The sequence below is a fragment of the Ahaetulla prasina genome, chromosome 3 (assembly GCF_028640845.1).
Source record: "Ahaetulla prasina isolate Xishuangbanna chromosome 3, ASM2864084v1, whole genome shotgun sequence".
Classification (NCBI taxonomy): domain Eukaryota; kingdom Metazoa; phylum Chordata; class Lepidosauria; order Squamata; family Colubridae; genus Ahaetulla; species Ahaetulla prasina.
This window is the reverse complement of record NC_080541.1, coordinates 222227000-222254161: the sequence shown is the minus strand read 5'-3', so window position 1 is coordinate 222254161 and position 27162 is coordinate 222227000. Positions and strand designations below refer to the sequence as shown.

Genomic DNA, 27162 nt, shown 5'->3' with positions numbered 1-27162 from the left:
CTCCTCTTCCATCTCTTCCTCCTGCTCCGTCTCCTCCGTCTCCTTCACTCTCCCACACCCCACTCGGGCTCTCCCTCCGCCCCCACCATCCCCACCCCACCCCGCCCGGCAGAGGGTCGGTCCCGCCAGGCGAGATGTTCCGCCAGACACCCCCCCCCTTCCCCCCCACCCCTGTCCCGCTCCTCGCCCGCAGCTCCGGCCCGGCTTTTCGCTTCGCCCGGACGCACTTCCGAGACTCCGGCGAACGGGCGAGAAGCCGCAGCAGAAACCCCCCGCAGCAGCCGCGCGACTCCTCACAGCTCTGCGCAACCCCGCCGGAGGAGAAGCCGACGCCGCCGCTCCTCTCCGGCTGGGCAAGCCGGAGACCGGCCCTCCGAAGGAGAAATCCCCGCCGGGCGCGCCCCTCCGCTCGCTCGCTCGCTCTCTCGCCCACCCGCCCGCCGGAGCGAGCCGGCTTTGGCAGCGCAAGCGGACGAGCCCGGAATCGGAGCTCAGCTGCGGGTCGGGCGGTCTGTTGGGCAGGCGAGGATGCCCCGGGATCGCGGCAAAAGGAGGGCGCGGCGAGCCACGCCGGCGCTCCGGGACCTGCTGCGTTGAGGCGGGCCGGGAGGCATGGCTCGGCGTCGGGGGCGCTCCCCAATGGGATTCCTCGCGTGTCAGGAGCCGCTGCTTCTCCTGCTCTGCGCAAACTTCTTCCCCGGTAAGGAGGGCGGCGGGGAGGGGAGGGGAGGGAGGGGTGGGCCGGAGGAGCCCCGACACCCCCCACTCTCTCTCCAAAGATGACCCCTTTTTTTTCCTTCCCCCGCTTTGCTTCCCCAGCCGTGTTTTAACATTCGTGTCGGACCGCGTTCACACGACCCGCGAGGCAACTCCCCCCCCCACTGGGGACGTGGGGGGAGGGAGAGTGGTGGTGGCTTGGTACAACCCCCCCCCTTTTTTTTAAATCAAGGTTAACACGTCCAAACTTGGCACGTTGTGGGTCTGCACGTCGCGAGGCTTGCGGCCAAGGGACCCGGCTGGGGCGAGCGCGTCGTGTGAACATAAAACGATAAAAACATGTTAAAAAAAAAAGAAGAAAAAAAAGAGGGACCTGGCGCTGTCCGAGGTCCTTGGGCACTTAAAAACGGTGCTTGGAGTGGGGTTTATCTCTCCTCCTCCTCCTCCTTCCCCAGTTTCCTCATCCCTGTTGCTCTTCACAACAGGGATGATTAACGACAGCCCTGCGAGGTGGGCTGGCTGGAGAGAGAGAGAAAAGACCGACCCAAGGTCACCCCCAGCTGCCCATCAAGAGACCAGAACTAGGTTTTCTCCAGTTGGCGAAGATGTGAGGGCGGGTTTCTCACCCCATGCATGCAGGGCTTTTCCTGAAGGAAAACAGCTGTTCCCTGCAAGGGGAGGGTTAAGGGGAATCTCCCACTTTTATCCTCGGGAAGCCCTGAAGAGGAAGATCCGGAGATCCAGTGGATCAGCCAAGGGCATCCTGTAGCTTCCTAACCCGGCAAGGCATTTAGGTGGGAAGAGTCTTCTCCATTCTCCAGCCTGGCGTAACCAGAAGGAGTTTCCATGCGTTTCAGGCCATAGGAAAGAAATAAATTTTAAAAATCGCCCCCTCCTCAAATAACAACGAATTGGAAACCATTTCCCTGTATTCACACAACCCTCTTAACCATCTTATTAAAAAATAATAATTGAGGGTTTGTTTTTTTGCAAACAGTGTGTTAAACACTGATTCACGTTAGCCTTGATTTGGTGTATGTGTCCATCCGTCTGTCTGTCTGTCCGTCCGTCTGTCCGTCCCATGCACCTATTTTGGCCAGCCGACCTTGGATTCGATGGGGGGGGGAGGAGGGGGAGAGGTTGCACACAGTCTCAGACCAATGGTTCGGTGTGTCGTGTGAATGCGACACTGTTGACTTTTTAGCCAGAGATCCTGTTCTGGAGACCAGCCTGGAACGAACCAGAGACTGGGCGGGGAGGAGAGGGGAGGGGGCGGTCATTGGTTCTAGGTTTTACACCCACCCACCCCACAGGCCATTTATAAACATCCTTCTTTGGCATTTGAGAAGGAGGCCAGAGAGGGGAAAACGAATTCCCATCAGTAGCTCTGATTCATTGCGATTCCAAGTAAATGCCAAGGAAGAAATGGTGAGGCAGAGAGGTTGGAGAGCAATTTCAAATGGACTCATTAGCTTACGAGTATTAATCACGGAGGGTATTCAGACAATTAGTAAGTTTGCCATAGTTGTTGGTCTGGTCTGGTCTTAAGAAAGCTTAGGGATGTTCGGACTCGCTAGGCGGGTCAGGCTGCATCATTCTTCGCATCCAGCACAGGGATTGTCAAAAATCCCCAGCAACAGAAGAGGATGTGTCAAGTTCAGTGTGTAAGGAGGAAGAGGGAATGGGCCTTGAAGGGGACGGTCTCTTACCACGGGCAACAGACAGATAAGAGACCCAGGCCCAGAGCTAAGGAAGTAACTTGATAAAGTGTCCCAGATAAACCCCTCCCTGGTTTCTCACGGAGATAAAGGAAGGGAGGGAGGATACACATTCAAATTTATGAGATTCAATAGATTAGATTGGATTAGATTGGATTGGATTGGATTGGATTGGATTGGATTGGAAGGGAAAGGAAGGGAAGGGAAGGGAAGGGAAGGGAAGGAGGAGAGGAGAGGAGAGGAGAGGAGAGGAAAGAAAATAGAAGAGGAGAAGAGAAAGAAAGTAGAATAGAATAGAATAGAATAGAATAGAATAGAATAGAATAGAATAGAATATAGAATATAGAATGGAATGGAAAGGAAGGGAAGGGAAGAGAAGGGAGAGAAGGGAGGAGAGGAGAGGAGAGGAGAGGAAAGAAAATAGAAGAGGAGAAGAGAAAGAAAGTAGAATGGAATGGAAGAGAAGAGAAGAGAAGAGAAGAGAAGAGAAGAGAACAGAACAGAATAGAATAGAATAGAATAGAATAGAAAATATGGAATGGAATGGAATGGAATAGAATAACAGAGCTGGAAAGGACCTTAGAGGTCTTCTAGTCCAGTCCCCTGCTCAAGCAGGACAACCTACACTATTTCAGCTTCTGTTACTATCACTTTACAGTAAAAATACAGGTCGTTGTCGACTGACAGCGTTGTTTAGTGACCGTTCGAAGTTACAACGGCACCGAAAAAAGTGACTTGCAAGCGTCTTTCACGCTTAACGACCGCGGAAGCATCCCCGTGGTCACGTGATTCCCATTCACACACACTTTGCCACCTGTTCGTCTTTATGAGATGTTGAGATGTTTCTCTTGGGCTACAAACATATGAGAAGGGAAGATTGGAACAATCTTTTTTTTCTTCTCTTTTTCATTTCCTCGACCTCCCTTAATAGGGTTTATCCCTATCGTAAGAATGGTTTGTATCAGAACAGAATAATAGACCTTGGAAGTCTTCTAGTCCAATCCCCTTGTTGTGACCCAGGCCCGAGTAGGTAGTAATAAACTTTGTCTGTGGAAAAACAAACTTTATTGGAACAGCTGAGAATTACTTCATTCCCAGCGTCGTTCAACTCAAAGTAAAAAAAATGCCTCCCAAAACAAATTCCTCGGTTATCACACAAACCTTAGTCCAATTAGGCAAACTGCAAAAGCCTCTTCCTGGCAAACGTCCAGAAGCCACAAAAACAAAGATGTATATGAAGCAGAGGACGAAGCAGAAGACGCAGTTACAACGTTGTTTTCCAGAAAAGCTGAAACACCGTTGCTGGTCTTTTAAGCCTTATGGGAGGGGCCAATCATCTCTTGGCCCTACTCCAGAGTTGTCCTCTCTGCTTGAGCTGCTCTTGCCTTCTGGCAGCTCTTCTCATGCGTGCATTAGGAACAGGCTCCTCCTGTTCCTCTGCCTCATTACTGTCAGTCTCTGGAGGCTCTGGAGTCTGCACCTCACTTCCCGATGGCCCTGGCCTCACCTCAGCCTCATCGCTGTCCGACTCCATTGCTAGTTCCGTAGGCTACTGACGGACCACAACACCCCTGCTCAAGCAGAAGGCCCTATACACGTGGTGGCCAACCTATGGCACGTTTGCCAGAGGTGCTGCGCAGAGCACTCTGTGTGGGCCAGCTGCTCTTCTGGTTTCCAGTGCGCCAACTGGTCTTCACACACACCAGAGCTCCGGAAACCCAAAGACCAGCTGGTCTTTGGGTTTCTGGTGCATACATGTGTGCCAGCCAGCTGATTTTTGGGTTTCCAGCGCTCTGGCGCATGTTCCAGTTTGGGCCCTCGGTGCTGAAAAGGTTTGCCATCACTGCCCTATACCATTCCAGACAAGTGGCTATCCAAGCCCTTCTTAAAAGCCTCCCTCAACTTCTGGAGGCAAGTTGTTCCACTGATTAATTGTTCTCTGTCTTCCTTGGTTCCAGGTTGCTTCTCTCCTTGATTAGTTTCCACCCATTGCTTCTTGTGCTGCCCTCAGGTGCTTTGGAGCAGGGGTCTCCAACCTTGGCAACTTTAAGACTTGTGGACTTTGCTGGCTGAGGAATTCTGGGAGTTGAAGTCCACAAGTCTTAAAGTTGCCAAGGTTGGAGAGCCCTGCTTTGGAGAATAGCTTGACTCCCTCTTCTCTGTGGCAGCCCCTGAGATATTGGAACACTGCTATCACGTCTCCCCTAGTCCTTCTTTTCATTAAACTAGACATCCCCAATCCTTGCAACCGTCGTTCATATGTTTTAGCCTCCATCATCCTACAATACCTGTATATTTGGAATATCCAGGAAAATACCGTGTTTCCCCGAAAATAAGACCCTGTCTTATATATTTTTTTGAACCCTGAAATAAGCGCTTCGCTTTACTGCCATGTGCTGAAAAGCCCGATGTCTTATTTTGCGGGGAAACAGGGTAGATGAGCGGTAACCCTTTCCCCTGACTCTTTATCTTCCAAACCAATTGCAGAATAGATCTACGGGGATGTATTTTTGTTTCACGGCTCAGGGCAACCCTTGAGCTTTCTCCTCTGAGCTGTGTGTGCCTGTCACCAAATTTGAGGGCTGAGGCGGTAGTAGCCTAGGAAGATTACGGTCCTTTTCTCTGCTTTCCCCAAACGTTATTTATTTCTCTTCCCTCCTTCCATTAGTCCCTTAATGTAAACTGCCCAGCTAAAGCTTTGCTGATGCAGCAATAACAGATTTAGTGGAGGTGGTCTCTGGGGCCTGGGGTCTGTTTGTTCTGGAGTAATCTCATCAGCGTTAATGAGATGGGTTTTCTGAGGAAAACCCTGCCCGGTGAGGGTCTTCCCTCCCCACTGTAGGCGTTGACACCCCCTCCCCACTTACCGGAGGATAGCGACAACAATTAACATATTTTATTAGAAGGAGTAAGCTTTCTCTTATCAGACGTATGCGAGTTGGAAGAAGGTACCACCAAATTCCTCCTGATTTCTCCCTTTGTGTTCAAGCCTTCTCGGCACAGATAATCTGGGTTTGCACTTTGAAGGATGGGAGGGGTTTTTTGGGATGTTTTTTTTTGGGGGGTGCTTTTCATTTTTGCCTTCAGGCAGCCCCCCCAAAAAAATAAAAAAAGGAATGTGTCGCCTTGGCAGTTTCTGAGCAAGGCAAGGCTGGGCTTTGAATATTTTATTTACATTGTCTTGTTCCCCGCCCCTCCTTCCACCCCCCTCCCAGCCCTCAACACGAGGCGCTTTGGAGAGTTCCTATATTAGCATGGCAGCCGCCACCAACTTTTCCAGATACGACTCAGAAGGTGCCCTTGCTGAAAAGAAGGAGGGAAGGAAGGAAGGGAGGGAGGGAGGGAGGAAGGAGGGAAGGAGAAGATGATAGAAAGGAGATAGGAAGAAGGAAGAAAGGAAGGAGGGAGGGAAGGAGGGAAGGAGAAAGAAAGAAAAAGAAAGAAAGAGAGAGGATAAGGGAAGAAGCAATGAGGGAAGAAAGGAAGAAGGGAGAAGGGAGAGCGAGGTGAAGAGGAAAGGAAAGAAGGAGAGAGCTAAGAAGGGAGGGAGGAAAAAAAGGAAGGAAGGAAGGAGGAGGAGGAGGAGGAGGAAAAGAAAAGAAAGATAGATAGATAGGATAAGGAAGAAGTAATAAGGGAAGAAAGGAAGGAGAAGGCAGAATGGTGAAGAAGAAAGGAGAGGGGCGGAAGGAAAGAGAGAAATAAGGAAGGGAGGGAGGGAGGAAGAAAAGAAATAAAGAAGGAAGGAGATGGGAAGGAGATAGGGAGAAGGAAGAAAGGAAGTATGGGGGAGAAAGAATGAATGAAAGGAAGGAAGAAAGAAAGAAAGAAAGAGAGAAGTTGGGAAGAAAGGAAGGAGAGGTAAGAATGGAGGTAGAGAGGGGAGAAAGAAAGGAGAGAGAGAAAGGGGAGAGATGGGAAGGAATGCAATAGGAAGGAGATAGGAAGAAGGAAGGAAGGAAGGAGAAGAGGAGAAGAAAGAAAGAAATAATAGATGGGAGGAAGCAATGAGGGAGTAAAGGAAGGAGAGGGGAGAATGGAGAGAGAGGGGAAGAAGAAAGGAGAGGGAAGGAAGGAAGGAAGGAAGGAAGACTAAAAGTGAAGATTATGTTAAAAGAAGCCTGCATGGGAAATCCCCCAGATTGGACAGCTGTTTTAGGGATCTTGTCACTTAGCTCACACTTCCCATTTGCAAAGCCTTGTTCACTTTTCAATAGAGATCTACCGGTGAAATCTCCCTTTATTTTGCACGAGAGCTTTTCGGCATATACGAAGAGGCTTGAGAATGGCTTTTTGTAAGCAGCGGATATATTTGAATGCTGCAGCTCGGAAACCTCACCAAAACGACCCGGGTTGCAATTTTCTTTTGGGGTGGATGGGTAAGGGTGGCTTACGGGCCTTAAAAGCCAGGTGAACTCTGGCTCTGTTGCACCGATCAAGCTTTTTGTAGGTTAGGAGGTGCAGCGCTTCCCCGTTACAGCTTCACACTCGCTGAGTCTGCTGCCGGCGTCTGTAGCCACCATGGTGTTGTGCTGCAGAGAGTGACAAACACAGAATGGGTCTTTCCAGAGGAAGGCAAGCAAGTCTGGAGCCTGCGTTGCTTTTCAGCTGCTACTTGAACAACTGAAATTGTGTTGTTTTTGTGGTTGGTTCAGATGACAGCACTTCGGATTGCTGGCTATGAATGGATCCTTCCCTATCTGGAAAACAAGAACTTGGCTAGGAGTCCAAGAGCTGTGTACACGTGTGTGTGTGTGTGATTTGGCAGACTTGCCATTTTTACCCACCTGGTTCGGTTCTGCAACCCAACAAGAAAGACACAGACTTCAGAGGATAATTAGAACTGCAGAAAAAATAATTGCTACCAACCTGCCTTCCATTGAGAACTTGTATACTGCACGAATCAAGAAGAGGGCCGTGAAAATATTTACAGACCCCTCACAACCTGGACATAAACTGTTTCAACTCCTACCCTCAAAACGACGCTATAGAGCACTGCACACCAGAACAACTAGACACAAGAACAGTTTTTTCCTGAAGGCCATCACTCTGCTAAACAAATAATTCCATCAACATTGTCAAACTATTTACTAAATCTGCACTACTATTAATCTTCTCATCGTTCCCATCACCAATCTCTTTCCACTTATGACTGTATGACTGTAACTTTGTTGCTGGCAATCCTTATGATTTATATTGATATATTGACCATCAATTGTGTTGTGAATGTTGTACCTTGATGAACGTATCTTTTCTTTTATGTACACTGAGAGCATATGCACCAAAACAAATTCCTTGTGTGTCCAATCACACTTGGCCAATAAAAAATTCTATTCTATTCTATTATTTCACACTTGCAACCATAATTATTTTACAAATCAAAGCACAGGCCTAAACAATTTATTCCATGTTCAACTTGGTTTTTTTTTTTTTTTATTAATCTACCCTATTTCCCCGATAATAAGACATTCCCTGATAATAAGCCCAGTCGGGCTTTTGAGCACATATGTTAAAATATGCCTTTCCCTGAAAATAAGCCCTCCATGAAAATATTTAAACACAGAGCTGGAAATCAGGTAAGATGACAAGAGGAGCTCTATCTTGCTCCGTGCGCCCCAAAATAATAAGACCTCCCCGAAAATAAGGCCAAGCGCTTATTTCGGGGTTCAAAAAAATATAAGCCAGGGTCTTATTTTCGGGGAAACACGGTAGGAGCAGAATTCATGAAACAATAGCCCATTTTAGCAGAGTTTTGGATGTTTTGGACTACGTATCCCATTCCCCAAAGCACTTTCTGAGAACTCTGACTATCCTGTAGCTGCACTCATGCCAATGAATGATCCTTTTGTACAATTCTGTAAGCTTTTGACCTATCTGAGCTCACTCCCTGCAGCTAACATACTTGCATTGAGCCAAGATTATTTAAACCATGGTTTGTTGAATAAGACAAGGTGGTGAGGAGCAAACACACTAAGCCTAAACAAAATAAGCCACTTTTGTGGCTTACTACTGGATTCCCCAGTATAGGGTCCATCAAAATATAACTTTCCCCTTTAAAAAGGGAGCTAGTTTGGTGTAGTGGTTAAGGCACTTGTCTAGAAACCAGGAGACTGGGAGTTCTAGTCCTACCTTAGGTATGAAAGCTGACTGGATGACTTTGGGTCAATCACCAGGAGGTTGTGAGTTCTAGTCTTGTGTTAGGCATGAATGTTGGCTGGGTGACTTTGAGCCAATCACCAGGAGACAGTGAGTTCTAGTCCCACCTTAGGTAGGAAAGCCAGCCAGGTGACATTGGGCCAGCGCCTCTCTTCCAGCCCAACCCACTTCACAATAGTAAAATAGAATAGAATAGAATAGAATAGAATAGAATTTTTTATTGGCCAAGTGTGATTGGACACACAAGGAATTTATCTTGGTGCTTATGCTCTCAGTGTACATAAAAGAAAAGATACCTTCATCAAGGTACAACATTTACACAAATGATGGAATAGAATAGAATAGAATAGAATAGAATAGAAAATATAGAATAGAATAGAATAGAATAGAATAGAATAGAATAGAATAGAATAGAATAGAATAGAAAATATGGAATAGAATAGAATAGAATAGAATAGAATAGAATAGAATAGAATAGAACAAGAAGTAGAGAATAGAATAGAATAGAATAGAATAGAATAGAAAATATGGAATGGAATGAAATAGAATAGGCAATGGAATGGAATGGAATAGAATAGAATAGAATAGAACAAGAAGTAGAGAATAGAATAGAATAGAATAGAACAGAACAAGTAGAGAATAGAATAGAATAGAATAGAATAGAATAGAGTAGAATAGAATAGAATAGAATAGAATAGAATAGAATAGAATAGAATAGAATAGAATAGAATAGAATAGAATAGAATAGAATAGAATTCTTTATTGGCCAAGTGTGGTTGGACACACAAGGAATTTGTCTTTGGTGAATAGAATAGAATAGAATAGAATAGAATAGAATAGAATAGAATAGAAAATATGGAATGGAATAGAATAGAATAGAATAGAATAGAATAGAACAAGAAGTAGAGAATAGAATAGAATAGAATAGAATAGAATAAGGAATAGAATAGAACAGAACAGAACAGAACAGAACAGAATAGAATAGAGGAATAGAATAGAATAGAATAGAATAGAATAGAATAGAACAAGAAATAATAGAATAGAATAGAATAGAATAGAATAGAATAGAAAATATGGAATGGAATGAAATAGAATAGGCAATGGAATGGAATGGAATAGAATAAAATAGAATAGAACAAGAAGTAGAGAATAGAATAGAATAGAACAGAACAAGTAGAGAATAGAATAGAATAGAATAGAATAGAATAGAATAGAATAGAATAGAATAGAAAATATGGAATGGAATGGAATAGAATAGACAATGGAATGGAATGGAATGGAATGGAATAGAATAGAATTCTTTATTGGCCAAGTGTGGTTGGACACACAAGGAATTGTCTTTGGTGAATAGAACAGAATAGAACAGAATAGAATAGAATAGAATAGAATAGAATAGAAAATATGGAATGGAATAGAATAGAATAGAATAGAATAGAATAGAACAAGAAGTAGAGAATAGAATAGAATAGAATAGAATAGAATAGAATAGAATAGAATAGAATAGAATAGAATAGAATAGAAAATATGGAATGGAATAGAATAGAATAGAATAGAATAGAATAGAATAGAATAGAATAGAATAGAATAGAATAGAATAGAATAGAACAAGAAGTAGAGAATAGAATAGAATAGAATAGAATAGAATAGAATAGAAAATATGGAATGGAATGAAATAGAATAGGCAATGGAATGGAATGGAATAGAATAGAATAGAATAGAACAAGTAGAGAATAGAATAGAATAGAATAGAATAGAATAGAATAGAATAGAATAGAATAGAATAGAATAGAATAGAATTCTTTATTGGCCAAGTGTGATTGGACACACAAGGAATTTGTCTTTGGTGAATAGAATAGGATAGAACAGAATAGAATAGAATAGAACAGAATAGAAAATATGGAATGGAATAGAATAGAACAGAATAGAACAGAACAGAATAGAACAAGAATAGAATAGAGAATAGAATGGAATGGAATGGAATAGAACAATATGGAATGGAATAGAACAGAACAGAACAGAATAGAATAATATGGAATAGAATAGAATAGAATAGAATAGAATAGAATAGAATAGAATAGAATAGAATAGAATAGAATAGAATTCTTTATTGGCCAAGTGTGATTGGACACACAAGGAATTTGTCTTTGGTGAATAGAATAGGATAGGATAGGATAGGGTAGGGTAGTTTTCTTTATTGGCCAAGTGTGATTGGACACACAAGGAATTTGTCTTGGTGCATACGCTTCTCAGTGTACATAAAAGAAAAGATACCTTCATCAAGAATTCTAAGGTACAACACTTAATGCTAGTCATAGGGTACAAATAAGCAATCAGGAAACAATCAATATCAATATAAATAGTTTTTGGTTGCTGTTGTGGGGAAAATAGGATGTGGGAAAGAGTATTAGGTATTTTCACTGCCTTGGGTTACTGATAAAGCAATAAAGGCAAGTTAAACGTCTAATAAATAAATAAAAGAAATATGACTAGCCGTGTTCACCATCATGGATTGCTTGCCCAATGACTTCAAAATGTGTACACTTGCCGACTATACAGTAACTGATACTAAATTGATATTGAACTTGATAACAGCAGCAAGATTACTGATTGGACAGTACTGGAAGAAAAAAGAACTACCCACAATAGAAGAATGGATATTGAAAGTTTCTAATTTGGCGGAGATGGCCAAAATCTCAGCCTTTTTGAAAGACAATACTCAAGAAAAATATTTAAACGAATGGAAGAAATGGATTGACTATATTCAAAATAGATATCAGACTAAGAGATATCAGACTGCCTTTGAATGAAGGACGTAATTTTTGACTTTAAAGGAGGAAGTCAGGATATGTGAAAGAGAAGGATTATAATTGTGTTAGACTTTAAAAATTTAATGTATGAATGTTAGTTTTTTGAACTATACCTTGTGTTTGCTCTGGGAAGTCTGGGGGGGGAGGGGTTTTTTGAGGGAGGGGGGATGGGGGGGGAAACTTATTTCTTTTTGTAAAACTTTTCAAATTAAAAAAAAAATGTGTACACTTGCCCAAAAGTTGGGTTCTTAGTACAGTGTCTGAACCCAGCCTTCTTTTCATCTTAAAGTTGGTGCTTCCTTCTGAATAACCAGAGCAGTGGTGAAATCCAAATTTTTTTACTGCCGGTTCTGTGGGTGTGGTTTGATGGGCGTGGTGTGGCTTGGTGGGCATGGCTTGGTTGGCGTGGCAGGGGAAAGATATTGCAAAATCTCCATTTCCACCCGGCTCCAGGGAAAGGATACTGCAAAATCCTCATTCCCTCCCCACTCCTCGGGGAAGGATACTGCAAAATCTCCATTCCCACCCCTCTCTGGGGCCAGCCACAGGTGGTATTTGCCGGTTCTCCGAACTACCCAAAATTTCCACTACTAGTTCTCCAGAACCTGTCAGAACCTGCTGGATTTTACCCCTGAACCAGAGTATAGAATAGCTTCCAAAAGTAAAAAAAAAACCAAAAAACAATAAATATGGAGAGGAAAAGCATTTGTAAATTAAATCAGTATCTACCACATAGAGTCAGTTGCAGCCATCGCTAAGGGGCTGCCCCAAAGAAGAGAGGGTCAACCTATTCTCCAAAGCACCTGAAAGCAGGAAAAGAAGCAATGGGTGGAAACTCATCAAGGTGGGAAGCAATCTGGGATTAAGGAGACCTTTCCTGACAGTTAGAACCATCAATTAGTGGGACAGCTTGCCTCCAGAAGTTGTGGGTGCTCCATCACTAGAAGTTTTAAAGAAAAGATTGGACAACCATTTGTCTGAAATATATAGATTTCCTGCCTATGCAGAGGTTAGACTGGAACAGGGGTCTCCAACCTTGGCAACTTTACGACTTGTGGACTTCAACTCCCAGAATTCCTCAGCCAGCATGTGTCGTGTCCCACTCCTCCGCTGACGGCCGGGTCAGGGAAATCCGAATCAGGTGTGCCTCTGCAGCTCTGCCAAAGTCCTAGCAAACTCCTCAAGGCAGGCAGGAGACCAGAAAGTGACTTCAGCAAGATATGTTTAGACTTTGCCTGACTCAGAGAATGCCAGAAAGCAGATCCTTTATATAGGCCATGGGGTGTGGCTCCATGACTTAGCACTTATCCAGGCCTGCCCCTCCCTTCCTTCTGACGCCGCCGCCTATCAATTCTTCTGAAGCGAGGGTCACTCCAGTCTGCAGCTGTTGGTAATTGACCTCCCTCAGGCTCACATGCTGTGGAGGAGGGGGAGGGGTCTAGTTGCTCCGTTTGCCTGGGCATGGAGCCAGAGCTGGGGGCTGGAGGTATTTCTTCCTCTTCAGCCTGTCTGGGCATGGAGCCAGGGCTGGGGCCGGGAGGCATACTAGAACATTCCTCCGTGTTCGGAAGCAGATAAGAAGACCCCGGCTGAGGTGAGATTGGACGAGACACAACAGCATGCGCTGGCTGAGGAATTCTGGGAGTTTAAGTCCACAAGTCATAAAGTTGCCAAAGTTGGAGAGCCCTGGATTAGAAGATCTCCAAGTTCCCTTCCAACTGTTGTTCTGCTAACTACATTAAGATGTGTGATAATGTATAGATCCTATGGATTTCTGTTTTCTCCACAGCTTTTGGCCATGTAGAAACCCGGGCGCATGCCGAAGAACGTCTCCTGAAGAAACTTTTCTCTGGATACAACAAATGGTCCAGACCCGTCGCTAATATCTCTGATGTTGTCATCGTACGTTTTGGATTGTCCATTGCTCAGCTTATAGATGTTGTAAGTACGACTGGAGTTAATTCCATGAGGCTGTTTGATGAGGGTGGTGAAGATGTAACCTCTCTGTTCGCAGGTTTCAATTTCTAAGTGGACCTTCTCACAAAACAAAAAAAAACAGAAATCCAACATGGAAGTGTTAAATGAGAGTCAGAACATTAGTTACGGCAGTATTTCTCAACCACGGCAATTTGAAGATGTGTAAACTTCCATTCCCAGAATTTCCTCATGGCTGGCTGAGGAATTCTGGGAGTTGAAATCTACAACTTTTTTTTTTTAAATTTAATTTATGCATTTTTTTTCTTTAAAATACACAAGTGCTTAATAGCGTATTGTCTGGATCAAATTGTTTATACAAAGTATTAATAAACTAGTAGTAAAAATAATAATTATAATAACATCCATAATTAAAATACTTAAGGTAAAGGTAAAGGTTCCCCTTGCACATACATGCTAGTTGTTCTCAACTCTAGGGGGCAGTGCTCATCTCTGTTTCAAAGCCGAAGAGCCATCGCTGTCCGAAGACGTCTCCATGGTCATGTGGCTGGCATGACTCAACACCAAAGGCGCACGGAACGCTGTTACCTTCCCACCAAAGGTGGTCCTTATTTTTCTACTTGCATTTTTTATGTGCTTTCGAACTGCTAGGTTGACAGAAGCTGGGGCAAGTAACAGGAGCTCACCCCGTTATGCGGCACTAGGGATTCGAACCACTGAACTGCTGAGCTTTCGATTGGCAAGCTCAGTGTCTTACCAACTAAGCCACCACGTCCCTTAATTAAAATACTACAATTTATTTATAGTAATCTTTTTTACTTCATTTACCTATATATTTTAGTAATCTTTCATCCTCTAATTTCTACCTCTTTTATCCAACCATTGATAAAATATATCCCATGTTAAAATATATTCTGTTTCTTCCTTATCTTTTATTATGAATGTCAATCTATCCATCTCCGCACAGTCTAATATTTTTCTAGTTATACTTTTGTCTGTAGGTGTATCCTCATTTTTCCAGTATTGTGCAAATACAATTCTTGTTGCTGTCAAAAACGTGTATTCTTAAATATGTAGTCCCTTTGTTGTAATTTTCTGGTAGTATACACATCTTTAAGTTAGCAAGGTTGAGGCAGCTGTTAGTGGCAGCCCTGAAGATGCTCCAAAATGGCTTCAGGGTTGATTGCATTGGGTCTGTTACTTGGAACCTCGACGCTTAGAATGTCAATCTAGAATTTAGTACTATTTGACGTCTTGGTGAGTACAACATTCACAACAAATATTTTCCCAAAAAGTACAAGTAGCCTTGACTTACAACAGTTTGTTTAGTGACTGTTCAAAGTTACAATGGCACAGGATGAAGTGACTTATGACCGTTTTTCATAGTTACGACCTTTGCAGCATCCCATGATCACGTGATCAAAATCCAGATGCTTGGCAACGGGTTCATGTTTATGACTGTTGCCATGTCCCAGGATCATGTGATCCCATTTTGAGATCTTCTGACAAGCAACAGGGAAGTAAGATTCACTTAACAACCGGGTTACTAACTTATCAGATGCAATGTTTCACTTACAGCTGTGTCGTAAAATGGGGCAAAATTCACTTAACGAATGTCCGACTTAACAACAGAAATTTTGGGCTCAATTGTGGTAAATGTGGTATAAATCGAGGACGACATGTGTTGTTAAAAATAAAAATGGGGTTCTTGGTAGAATCCATGCAGTTTTCTTGGCAGTGTTGTGGAAATACGACTGTCTCTTTCTAAGATATTTCTCCAGCTTTCTCATCAACTATTTCCCATCTGAGCACTGTCAGATCTGACCTTACTTAACTACCAAGATCAGTGAAGTTCAACTTGCTCCTTTTAATTCCAGGTTTGTTTGTGTGGTTTTTTTGGGTCTGGTTTTCTTCGGGGCAAGAAAATGATTGGAAGTACCTTTACACCTAAGAATAAACAGAATTCTTCTTGTAATTTAATGTGGTTTATAAAAAAAGGAAACACACAGGTAGAATTATGGCTAGGTTGAAGTTTGAAAGATGGCCCTAGAAACTGTGCAAAGAAAAGCAGATCTGGAGATCTGGAGGCTGAATTGTTTGATGAGCGGTTGAGGTAGCTAGATATGTCCGGTCTATTGAAGAGAAGGATTAGAGGTGATAGCTGTCTTCCAGTATTTGAGAAAAGGAGATTGACTTATTCTCAAAAGCATCAGAGGGCACGACAAAAAGCGATGGATGTTCATCCCAAATTGTATAGCTAAAAGTCTGTAGAGATTCTCAGTCATCCAGGTCATGGTTATTGTGACCCAGGCCCAAGTAGGTAGTAGGAAACTTGGTCAGTGTAAAAACAAACAAACTTTATTTGAACAGCTGAGAATTACTTCATTCCCAGCATAGTTCAACTAAATTAAAGCAAATTCCTCCCAACACAATTCCTCAGTCCTATCACCAACATTGGTCCAATTAGGCAAATTGCCAAAGGCCTTTCTAGGCAAAAGTTCAGAAGACACTGATACAAAATAAATGCAACAAGACGAAGCTATAAACGTTGTTTTCTGACAAAGAGCCCAAACGCCATTGCTGGTCTTTTAAGCCTTATGGGAGGAGCCAATCCTCTCTTGGCCCTACTCCCGAGTCATCCTCTTTGCTTGAGCTGCTCTTGCCTTCTGGCAGCTCTTCTCATGCGTGCATTAGGAACAGGCTCCTCCTGTTCCTCTGCCTCACTACTGTCAGCCTCTGGAGGCTCTGGAGTCCACACCTCACTCCCCGATGGCCCTGGCCCTACCTCAGCCTCCAACGCAGAGCCCTCATCCGGGCCTTCCCCAGCCTCCAGGACTGGCCCACGCTCTTCCTCAGCCTCATCGCTGTCTGACTCCGTTGCCAGCTCTGCAGGCTGCTGGCGGACCACAACAATAGTTGTCCCAAAGGTGCTTTTTTCAGGAGGCAACTGGACTTTCTTGTTTTTTCTTTTGAAGATGTTTCGCTTCTCATCTAAGAAGCTCCTTCAGCTTTGACCGGATAGTGGGGAATGGAAGGATTTATATTCCTTGCAGATAGCTGGTCCTTTTCATCCTTTTAGAGCAGTGGTTCTCAACCTTTATAGTGCTGCGACCCCTTTAATACAATTCCCTACACTGTGGCGACCCCAACCGTAAAATTATTTTCGTTTTGAATTTATCGTGCCTGAAGCTGTATTGGCTAGTGATCTGAACTGCTTGCGATTGCCTTAAGGACGGAGGCATTAAAGCGGAGACTCCTCCCCTATTAAGTTTATCGCGCCTGAAGCCAGATTAGGCTAGCGTTTGGGAGTGATTGTAGCTGGCTTGAGAGGGAGACATCAGAGCAAAGATTTCTCTCTTTTTTAATTCATCGCGCCTGAAGCCGAATTCGGCTAGCGATGTGAAGAGCCTGCAGCTGGCTTGTGGAATCAACCATTGGAGCAGGATTCTTCGATTCGCAAGTATACTTCCCATATTTCCGATGGTCTTAGGCCAGAGGTTCCCAATCTTTTTTGGTTTGCGGCTCCCATAACACTTCGGATTTTTTCCGCGGCTCCCTTAATAGGTACATCCGATTTTTTTTTTAATTTTTGTCTTTTTAAGGATTTGGAAATCTACTTTTTAGATCGTTAAGGTTAGGTTAATTGAAAAATAAATTAAATACGAGCTTTAAATTCACAATTTAAAGAAGGTCTGCCCGTCTGGATTTGCTGATGGACGCGCCGTCTCCTTTGATAAGAGCAACCTCTGCAAAACTTTCCCAGAAATGAAAGTCCCTGCTTCGGTCTCGGAGTTTGACCTCTCACGATCCCCTTGTTCCCTCAAATCTCCGCCTTGTAAAAGAGGTGACTGTTCTCGCCTCCAGCCTGACTCACCTGGGAGGAACCAACAAAATAGTTTTACTATTTTCTGCGCAACCCCTCTTTCCCGATGCCATCGAGCGTGATGGCCGCAGCCATGTTGAACAGCGTGTCAGGGCAGGCGCTGGATTCAAACGGGCGGGCGAAGCCGGCGCTCGTGCTTCTCCTTTAGTCCGTCGTCTGGGCAGGCGCTGGATTCAAACGGGCGGGAGAAGCCAGCGCTCGCGCTTCTCCTTTAGTCCGTCGGCGGTGGCTGCCGTCTTCCTACCTGCTGTGGCCTGCCCCGCGGAGGGTGTGAGTGCGGCTGCGCAAAGGTCCCTTGGCTTTTAGAGTTATCCCAAGTTGCGGTGTACGAGTCCCGGTCACTGCGGCCGTGTCCGGCTTTGTGCATCTGGGATCTCGCAACACCGCGTATGGAGCAGACGCTGCTTCTTCGCGGCACCCTTATGACGATAGCGCGGCTCCCTGGGGAGCCGCAGCTCACACTTTGGGAATCACTGTCTTAGGCGATCCCTGGCAAATCGTCATTCGACCCCCAACGGGCTCACGACGCACAGGTTGAAAACCGCTATTTTAGAGGGTCGTTTAGAGGGTCGCTGGATGAGAAACGAAACATCTTCAAAACGGAAAAATAAGAAAGTCCAGTTGCCTTCTGAAAAAAAGCACCTTTGGGACAACCATGACCTGGATGACTGAGAATCTCTACAGACTTTTAGCCATACAATTTGGGATGAACATCCTTGGAATGCTGTGGGAGTAGGAATGGATTTCTAGAGTTAAAAATTGCAGACTGCAGAAACCAGGAGCACCACTCAGGTGACCTTGAGGACACATATGAACCTCCAGGTGGCCTCAAGGACTCTCTAAAAGGAATGTGAATGACCAGCTGTCTGCAAGGAATATAAATCCTTCCATTCCCCACCATCCAATCAGAGCTGAAGAAGCTTCTGAAAAAAAAATCTAGAAGATAATGTTTATTTAGTAATTGATGTTATTGGGTATGGATGCTAAAAGTACTGAACTGTTGGAAGCGGTGGAAACTTCAGTGTACCTGAATGAATTTTTTTTTAATTTGCATTTATATCCCGCCCTTCTCCGAAGACTCAGGGCGGCTTACACTATGTCAAGCAATAGTCTTCATCCATTTGTATATTATATACAAAGTCAACTTATTGCCCCCAACAATCTGGGTCCTCATTTTACCTACTTTATAAAGGATGGAAGGCTGAGTCAACCTTGGGCCTGGTGGGACTTGAACCTGCAATAATTGCAAGCAGCTGCTGTTAATAACAGACTGCATTAGCCTGTTGAGCCACCAGAGACCCCTACCCACAAGAAAATATACTGGAATGAATAAGATGGACTGACTACAATTAGAACAATTATTGGATGAAGAAATATCAAATATTTTATGAATGAACATTACCTTTTTTTTTTCTTTATTATGGAGAAGGAGAGTTGAGGTTATAGGAGAGGGATGGGAATTTATGGATAATTAGTGTATTTTAGCTTATATTTTTTGCTCTGGGAAGTCCGGGTGGGTGGGTGGGTGAAGATGGGTGGAGGGAAGGGAGTGGGATGTATTAAAAAAATTCTTTGTAAAACTCTTTAATAAAAAAAAGAAGAAGAAGCTTCTTGGGCCACAAGTGAAATGTCTTCAAAAGAAAAAAAAAACAAGAAAGTACAGTTGTGTCCTGAAAAAAAGAACCTTGGGATAATTTGGTTTTAATTCGCTTTTAAAATTGTTATTTGCATTTGTAGTTTTAACATGGCTGTAAACCGCCCTGAGTCCTTCGGGAGAAGGGCGGTATAGAAATTAAATTATAAATAAATAAATAAATAAAATAATGGATGGAAGCTTGTAGAAGAGAGATCCAATCTAGAACTGAGGAATCTCAGGGTGATAGAGGGAGCTTCGCGTTGCTCCCGTGTAACACCGCTCCTGTGCAGACTGCACTGGCTACCTGTGGCCTTTCGGGTGCACTTTAAGGTTTTGGTCACTACCTTTAAAGCGCTCCATGGCTTAGGGCCTGGGTACTTACGGGACCGCCTGCTGTTACCTCATGCCTCCCACCGACCCGTACGCTCACACAGAGAGGGACTTCTCAGGGTGCCGTCCGCCAAGCAATGTCAGCTGGCGGCCCCCAGGGGAAGAGCCTTCTCTGTGGGGGCTCCCACCCTCTGGAACGAACTTCCCCCCGGTTTACGCCAAATACCTGACCTTCGGACCTTCCGCCGCGAATTGAAAACACATCTATTTATTTGCGCGGGGCTGGCTTAAATTTTATTGGTTTTAAATTTTCTATTATTAATTTTAAGGGGTTTTTTAGTTTTATATATTTTAAAGTTTTAGGCCAATTATATAATAAGTTTTTTAATCTGTATTTTAATTGTATATTGTACCGTTTGTTTTTATCTTGGCTGTACCCCGCCCTGAGTCCTTCGGGAGAAGGGCGGTATAAAAATCGAATAAATAATAATAATAATAATCTTTTTTCTGAAAATGCGAACAATTAATTAATGGAGCAATTTGCCTATTGGGGTTGTGGCTGCTCCATCACGGGAGGTTTACAGACCTAGACTGGATAACCACTAGACTGGGATGGTATAAGGTAACCTGCCTTGAGCAGGGGTTAGACTAGAAGACCTCTGATGTCCCTTCCAGCTCTATAATTCTATATTCTACGTTCTACATAGAAAAAGATGAGTTTTCTTGTTGGGAATTTACCTAAGGTTTGTAGCTAGCTGTTGCCAGCAAAAGCAAGCTGATCAGTGGTGAAATGTAAAATTTGTTACTACCGGTTCTGTGGGCGTGGCTTGGTGGAGGGTAATGTGACTAGGTGGGTGTGGTCAACTTTTTTTTTTAAGTTTTAAAAGCATTTTTTCTACATCCTCTTCGGCCGAAGAGGTTGTAAAAAATGCTTTTAAAAAGCTGTGATGATCCCAGTTGAGTTGCCTGATTGTCAGTGGCTTTTCTTTTCTTTTAAAAGCATTTTTTTTGCCTTTAAAAGAAAAGAAAAGCCTCTGACGATCAGGCAACTCAGCTGGGATCGCCAGAGGAGCCTTTTAAAAGCATTTTTTCTACAACCTCTTCGGCAGAAGAGGTTGTAGAAAAAAATGCTTTTAAAAGCCTCTGACGATCCCAGCTGAGCCGCCCGATCATCAGAGGCTTTTTTTTTTACTTTTAAAAGCATTTTTTCACCCAAAGAAAAAATGCTTTTATAATTTAAAAAAAAAAAAACCATCTGATGATCGCGCGGCTCAGCTGGGCATGGCCGGGAGCAGGGATTTTTGCTACCGGTTCTCCGAACCACCTGCCGCTGTTGCTACCGGATCGGGCGATCTGGTCTGAACCGGGAGCATTTCACCCCTGAAGCTGATCCAGGAGATCAATTCTTATATTAGCATTTTTATGTGTAAAACACCACTGGGAGGCAGCTCTTTATAACTGACAAGAGGCACACACATTTGATTCACCTTGTATTAAGAGATACATATAGCCTTCAAGATATGACCACACTTGAGCCCAAAATTTCTGTTGCTAAGTGAGACATTTTTTAAGTGAATTTTGCCCCGTTTTACCACCTTTCTTGCCACGTTTGTTAAGTGAATCATTGCAGTTGCTCAGTTAGTAACTCAGTTGTTAAGTGAATCTGGCTTCCCCATTGACTTTGCTTGTCAGAAGGTCTGAAAATGCGTGACCCCAGAACCAGCAGTGGTATTCAAATCCCAGCACTACTGGTTCGCTCTCAGTAGCTCACAGGTACGCGTGCTCGCTTTGCGAGCCCACAGCGATTCTGCGCATGCGCAGAGCGTTTTTGATGACATCTGAGTGGGTGGGTGGAGCCTCCCTCTGCCACCCCTACTTGGTTCACCCAAACCGGGGTGAACCGGGAGCAACCCACCACTGCCCGGGACACTGCAACCGTCATAAATATGAGCCAGTTGTCAGGTATCTGAATTTTGATCGCATGACCCTGGGGATGCTGCAGCGGTCATAAGTGTGAAAAAAGATCGTGTCAGTTTTTTTTCAGTGCCGTTTTCGCTTTGAACGGTCACTAAACGGACTGTTGTAAATCAAGGACTACCTGTATTCTGAGGTACTGTCATGAAATAAAGCTGCCGGCAGTTGGGTTTAGAAAGATTCCCATTCCAGTCGGGGAAAAGTGTGAAGTGTTCACTTTTGTCGTGATGGGGTACTAGAAGGATTCGGGGAGAAGAACGTGACTGCTTTGATTTCTGTTTTCATGCTCTTCAGGGCGGCCATTTTGTGAGAGGGCCCCTGACATAGTTCTCAATTCCAAATGTGCCCAGGGACTCCCCAAAAGTTTTGGAGACTTGGCAAAATCATGTTAATAATTGAGAATTGATGGAATTGACTGCTGATAGGCTTTCAAGTAAAGGCTACAGATTAATCACGCAATAGAAATGAGACAGCATGCGTAACGCATGAGGCTGAGAAACTGGAAGCCAGCAGTTTCGTTTTAGAACAGTTCGGACTTCCTGAAATTAATTTAATTTTTAAAAAAGGGAGAATACAGGAATCTCCTGTATCAGTGAAATTTTTAAGGCTTAGAATGGTGGTGTCAGCTGAGACGACCAATCGCTCAGATTAATCACAGCGATGCAATGGCTGTGATTAAACTATTTCTTAAGGAGGGGGCATAGAAAACTTGGTTTCCTTGTGGAAATTTAGTGTAAATGAGAACTTTGGAGAGGGGGTGGGGAAGGGAAAGGAATAACGAAAGGGAGAGAAGAGATAGGAGGAGGGGAGGAGAGGGGAGAGGAGAAGAGAAGAGAAGCTGAGGAGAGGAGAGCAGGGGAGGGGAAGGGAGGGGAGGGGAGAAGAGAATCTGAGGAGAGGAGGGGAGAGGAGAAGCTTAGGAGGGGAGGAGAGGAGAGGAGAGGAGGGGCAAGGCAAGGCAAGGCAAGGCAAGGCAAGGCAAGGCAAGGCAAGGCAAGGCAAGGCAAGGCAAGGCAAGGCAAGGCAAGGCAAGGCAAGGCAAGGCAAGGCAAGGCAAGGCAAGGCAGAAATAATAAGGGATGCTTTTGGTATTCCACAGACTGAGATTTATAGACACAGTGTATGTGTGTGTGTGCGCGCGCACTAATGTGTGTGTTTAATGGTGCGGGGGGGGAGGGGGGAAGGAGGAAAACCTTGAAAGAGTCAAGAATTCCTTCTGAAGGACTGCTCCATTGATTTTTGCACAAAGTTGCTTTGTCATTTATTATGCATAAGAAGTTGAGTAACTGAAAAGTGACCTGGGAATGGTTTCAGAGTTTTTACAGACTTGCACGTGCAAGTCTTGTTTTCTGAAAGGGTTGAAAGAGAGAGGGAGAGAAAGGGAGAGAGAAAGTGTCTATAAAGAATTCCTGTAATCACTGCAAGGTGAAGCCTATTCAAAAAAAAAAGAGCAAAGAACTGGTGAGATTGAAATTGACTGATTTCCTTCTGGAAATTGACTTCCTCTCCTTTATCCAGATATCTGCAAGACTGTAAGAGCCAGGATTTTGTTTCTTTGTTTATTCAGTTCTAATAAACCAGGGTATTGTAGACCTATGTAACTAGATTCGACTGTGCACTTAATTTGGGGAATTAGCAGAGAGACCTTTCATGTTAATTCTTTTTGTAAACTTGGTCTTTCCCGTGTAGCTCTTTGATTGTGTTTCTTCTACACTTAGTTCTTGACTTATGGCAAGTCAAAATTTCCAAAATTTCTGTTGCTAAATGAGTTTTGCCCCCTTTTATGACCTTTCTTGCCATAGTTGTTAAGTGAATCACTGAGGTTGGTAAGGTAGTAACACAGAATAGAGTAGAGTAGAGGAGTAGAGGAGACTAGAAGAGTAGAGTAGAGTAGAGTAGAGTGAAGTAGAGTAGAGTAGAGGAGAAGAGAAGAGAAGAGAAGAGAAGAGAAGAGAAGAGAAGAGAATTTTGTTGTTGTTAGTTGCGAAGTCATGTCCAACCCATTGTAACCCCATGGACAATGTTCCTCCAGGCCTTCCTGTCTTCTACCATCTTCTGGAGTCCATTAAAGTTCACGCCAACTGCTTCAGTGACTCCATCCAGCCACCTCGTTCTCTGTCATTCTTCTTTAGCCCTCAATCCTTCCCAGCATTGGGCTCTTCTCCAGTGAGTCCTTCCTTCTCATTAGGTGGCCAAAGTATTTGAGTTTCAGCTTCAGGATCTGGCCTTCTAAAGAGCAGTCAGGATTGATCTCCTCTAGAACTGACCAATTGGATCGCCTTGCAGTCCAAGGGACTCACAGGAATCTTCTCCAGCACCAGAGTTCAAAGGCTTCAGTTTTTTGGCGCTCAGCCTTTCTTGTGGTCCAACTTTCACAGCCATACATTGCAACTGGGAAAACCATTTGTTGTTGTTGTTAATTGCGAAGTGGTGTCTGACCCATTGCAACCCTATGTACAACGTTCCTCCAGGCCTTCCTGTCCTCTATGATTCTCCAGAGTCCATTTAAGCTCACGCCAACTGCTTCAGTGACTCCATCCAGCCACCTCATTCTCTGTCATCCCATTCTTCTTTTGCCCTCCATCTTTCCCAGCATTAGGCTCTTCTCCAGTGAGTCCTTCTTTCTCATTAGGTGGCCAAAGTATTTGAGTTTCATCTTCAGGACCTGGCCTTCTAAAGAGCAATCAGGGCTGATCTCCTCTAGAACTGACTGGTTAAGTTTCTTAACACCTCTGGACTCTTGTCTGTACTTCCCCAATTGAGGCACACCTCACCCTTCGGGAGATCCTGATTTAATACAACCATTATTAAACATTTATGGTGTTATGGCATGTTTAGGAACGTTCTCACTCGTGTGGTTGAAGTTGGCAGCAATTAGTACTGTGGTTAGAGAGTTACTTCTATCCAACTTTAATAACCAGTGGAGGTGTTTATGATTCATAAATCCGAGCTTAGAGGCATCATATAGGTGGGGGCAAAGCATAGCACATTTTTTTTTGAGATTGCTATGGAGATTTGGATTTTATTTTTTGCTTTTCAGAACGGCAAAAAGTCAACGTTATTTCTTTTCAAAAGCCAATACAAACAAATTCTTTAAAATGGGAGATTACGGATACCTTTACTTGTTTCGATACAAATCATGCTTAACTTTGAAAGTTCGGGAGTTAGGTACGGGGTGGGGAGGGGAGAATCCTGGACTTACAACCATTGGTTTAGTGATCATTCAAAGTTACAATACCACTGGAAAAAAAAACAGGATTATGACCATTTCTCACACTTAGGACCAGGGGTGAAATCCAGCAAGTTCTGATTCTGGTTTTGGAGAACTGGTAGCGGAAATTTTGAGTAGTTTGGAGAACCAGCAAATACCACCTCTGGCTGGCCCCAGAGTGGGGTGGGAATGAAGATTTTGCAATATCCTTCCCCCAGGAGTGGGGATTTTGCAGTATCCTTCCCCTGCCACATCCACCAAGCTGCACCCACCAAGCCACACCAAGCCCACCAAGCCATGCCCACAGTAAGGTAAAGGTAAAGGTTCCCCTCACACATACGTGCTAGTTGTTCCCGACTCTAGGGGGCGGTGCTCATCTCCGTTTCAAAGCCGAAGAGCCAGCGCTGTCCGAAGACGTCTCCGTGGTATGTGGCCGGCATGACTCAACACCAAAGGCGCACAGAATGCTATTACCTTCCCACCAAAGGTGGTCCCTATTTTTCTACTTGCATTTTTTACATGCTTTCGAACTGCTAGGTTGTCAGAAGCTGGGACAAGTAACAGGAGCTCACCCCATTATACAGCACTAGGGATTCAAACCGCTGAACTGCCGACCTTTCGATCGACAAGCTCAGCGTCTTACCCACTAAGCCACCGTGTCCCTTTTACGCCCATAGTACCGGTAGTAAAAAAAAATTGGATTTCACCACTGCTTACGACCATGGCAGCATCCCCATGGTCACATGATGAAAATTTGGATGCTTGGTAAGTGGTTCATATTTATGACGGTTGCAGTTTCCTGGGGTCATGTGACCCTCTGACAAGAAAAGTCAGTGGGTAAGCCAGATTCCCTTGACAGCCATGTTACTACCTTAACAACTGCAGTTATTCACTGAGCAATTGTGGCAAAAAAATGTTGTAAAATGGGGGGGAAATTCACATAACAATTGTTCACGTAACAATCGCACAGTAACAGAAAGGTTGCGCTCAATTGAGGTTGTAAATCCAGGGCTACCTGTATGACGAGCGTGGCAAAGAGAAGGATGGGGGGGGGCATGATTACTATCTCCATTGTGGGATTCAGTCGGTTCGCACCGGTAGTAGCGACCTGCCCACATTTTTGGTGCTGGGTGAATCGGTTGTTATGTGAAGCCCACCTCTGGCTATCTCCCAGTAGTTGAGGGCCTGTCACAGAAAACGACTTATTCTCTAAAGCAGGGGTCTCCAACCTTGGCAACTTTAAGCCTGGCGGACTTCAACTCCCAGAATTCCCCAGCCAGCTTAAAGTTGCCAAGGTTGGAGACCCCTGCTCTAAAGTACCACAGACCAGGACAAGAAGTAATGGGTGGAATCTCTCAAAGAGAGATCCAATCTAGAAATAAGAAGAAATTTTTGATAATGAAAACAATTAATCTGTGGAATAGCTTGCCTCCTAGATCTGTGGATGCTCCATCACTGGAGGCTTTCAAAAATTGACTTGGCAAGCATTTGGCCAGAATGATTAACCGAGTTAGAAGGGACCTTGTAGGTCATCTAGTCCAACCCCCCTCCCCCGCCCTTCCAAGCGGAAGACCCTACCTCATTTCTGACAGAGGGCAGTCCAGTCTCTTCTTGAAAGCCTCCAATGATGATGAAGCTCCCACAACTTGCCTTCAGCAAGGGGTTGGACTAGAAGACCTCCGAAGGTCCCTTCCTGCCCTATGATTCTATGTTCTAATCTGAATTAGAGAATTTAGAGAATTAGAGAATTTAGAAAATGTGGTGTCAGTATTGTAGTCGGTGAACCTTTGTCTCTTAATTCATTCTCCAAAAAGTCATTAAAAAACATTACTGCTTACTAAGTAAAATAATAATAATAATTTCCACTTAAAGCTTACGGAACATCATGTTTCCTAACTAAATGGACAATGCTGAACTGTTTTCTTTATGTTTTCCCCTCAGGCTATGTTTATCCAATATTCCCTGAATAATAATAATAATAATAATAATAATAATAATAATAATAATAATAATAATAATAATAATAATAATAATATATACATATCTAAAATGAACTCTAAAAACAGGCCGCCGCTGAGTTACATTTCCACATAAGATAGATGCACGTGCTAATCTGTTTCCTTCAAATACAGCTTCTGCTCACAGGCAACCGTGCTGACTGGGGATGATGAGATTTGAGCACAACTGCAGGGCAGCATGGGAGCAGCTGTAGCTGCTGGCCTTGTTTTTAATAAAATTGCAGAATAACAAGAGTTGGAAGGAATCTTGGAGGTCATCTAGTCCAGCCCCCTGTTCAGGCAGGAAACCCTACACCACTTCAGACAAATGGTTATCCAACATCTTCTTTAAAAACTTCCAGTATTGGAGCATTCACAACTTCTGAAGGCAAGTTGTTCCACTGATTATTATTATTATTATTATTATTTATTAAATTTTTATACCGCCCTTCTCCCGAAGGACTCAGGGCGGTGTACAGCCAGAGTAAAATACAAAATATATACAATTAAAACAGATTAAAATATAAAATTACTAAATGGCTCAGAATTAAAATAAATTTAAAATTTAAAATACTAATAAAACCCAATTAATTGTTCTCACTGTCAGGAAATTTCTCCTTAGTTCTTAAGTAGCTTCTCTCCTTGATTAGTTTCCATTTGTTGTTTCTTGTTCTACCTTCAGGTGCTTTGGAGAATAGTTTGACTCCCTCTTCTTTGTGGCAGCCCCTGAGATATTGGAAGACTGCTATCATGTCTCCCCTAGTCCTTCTTTTCATTAAACTAGACATACCCAGTTCC

At 43.8% G+C, this 27162-nt stretch overlaps 1 protein-coding gene across 1 annotated transcript in view; it reads left to right on the top strand.

The window, feature by feature from the left end:
* The first annotated feature begins 560 nt into the window (after positions 1–560).
* CHRNA4 (cholinergic receptor nicotinic alpha 4 subunit) overlaps positions 561–27162 on the top strand; it is a 128987-nt gene continuing 102385 nt past the window's right edge. Inside the window, exons 1-2 of the mRNA XM_058174285.1 lie at positions 561–700; positions 13188–13339. Coding sequence (XP_058030268.1) covers positions 613–700; positions 13188–13339 — 240 coding nt within the window. The 5' untranslated portion in view covers positions 561–612. The remainder of the gene's footprint in view (positions 701–13187; positions 13340–27162) is intronic.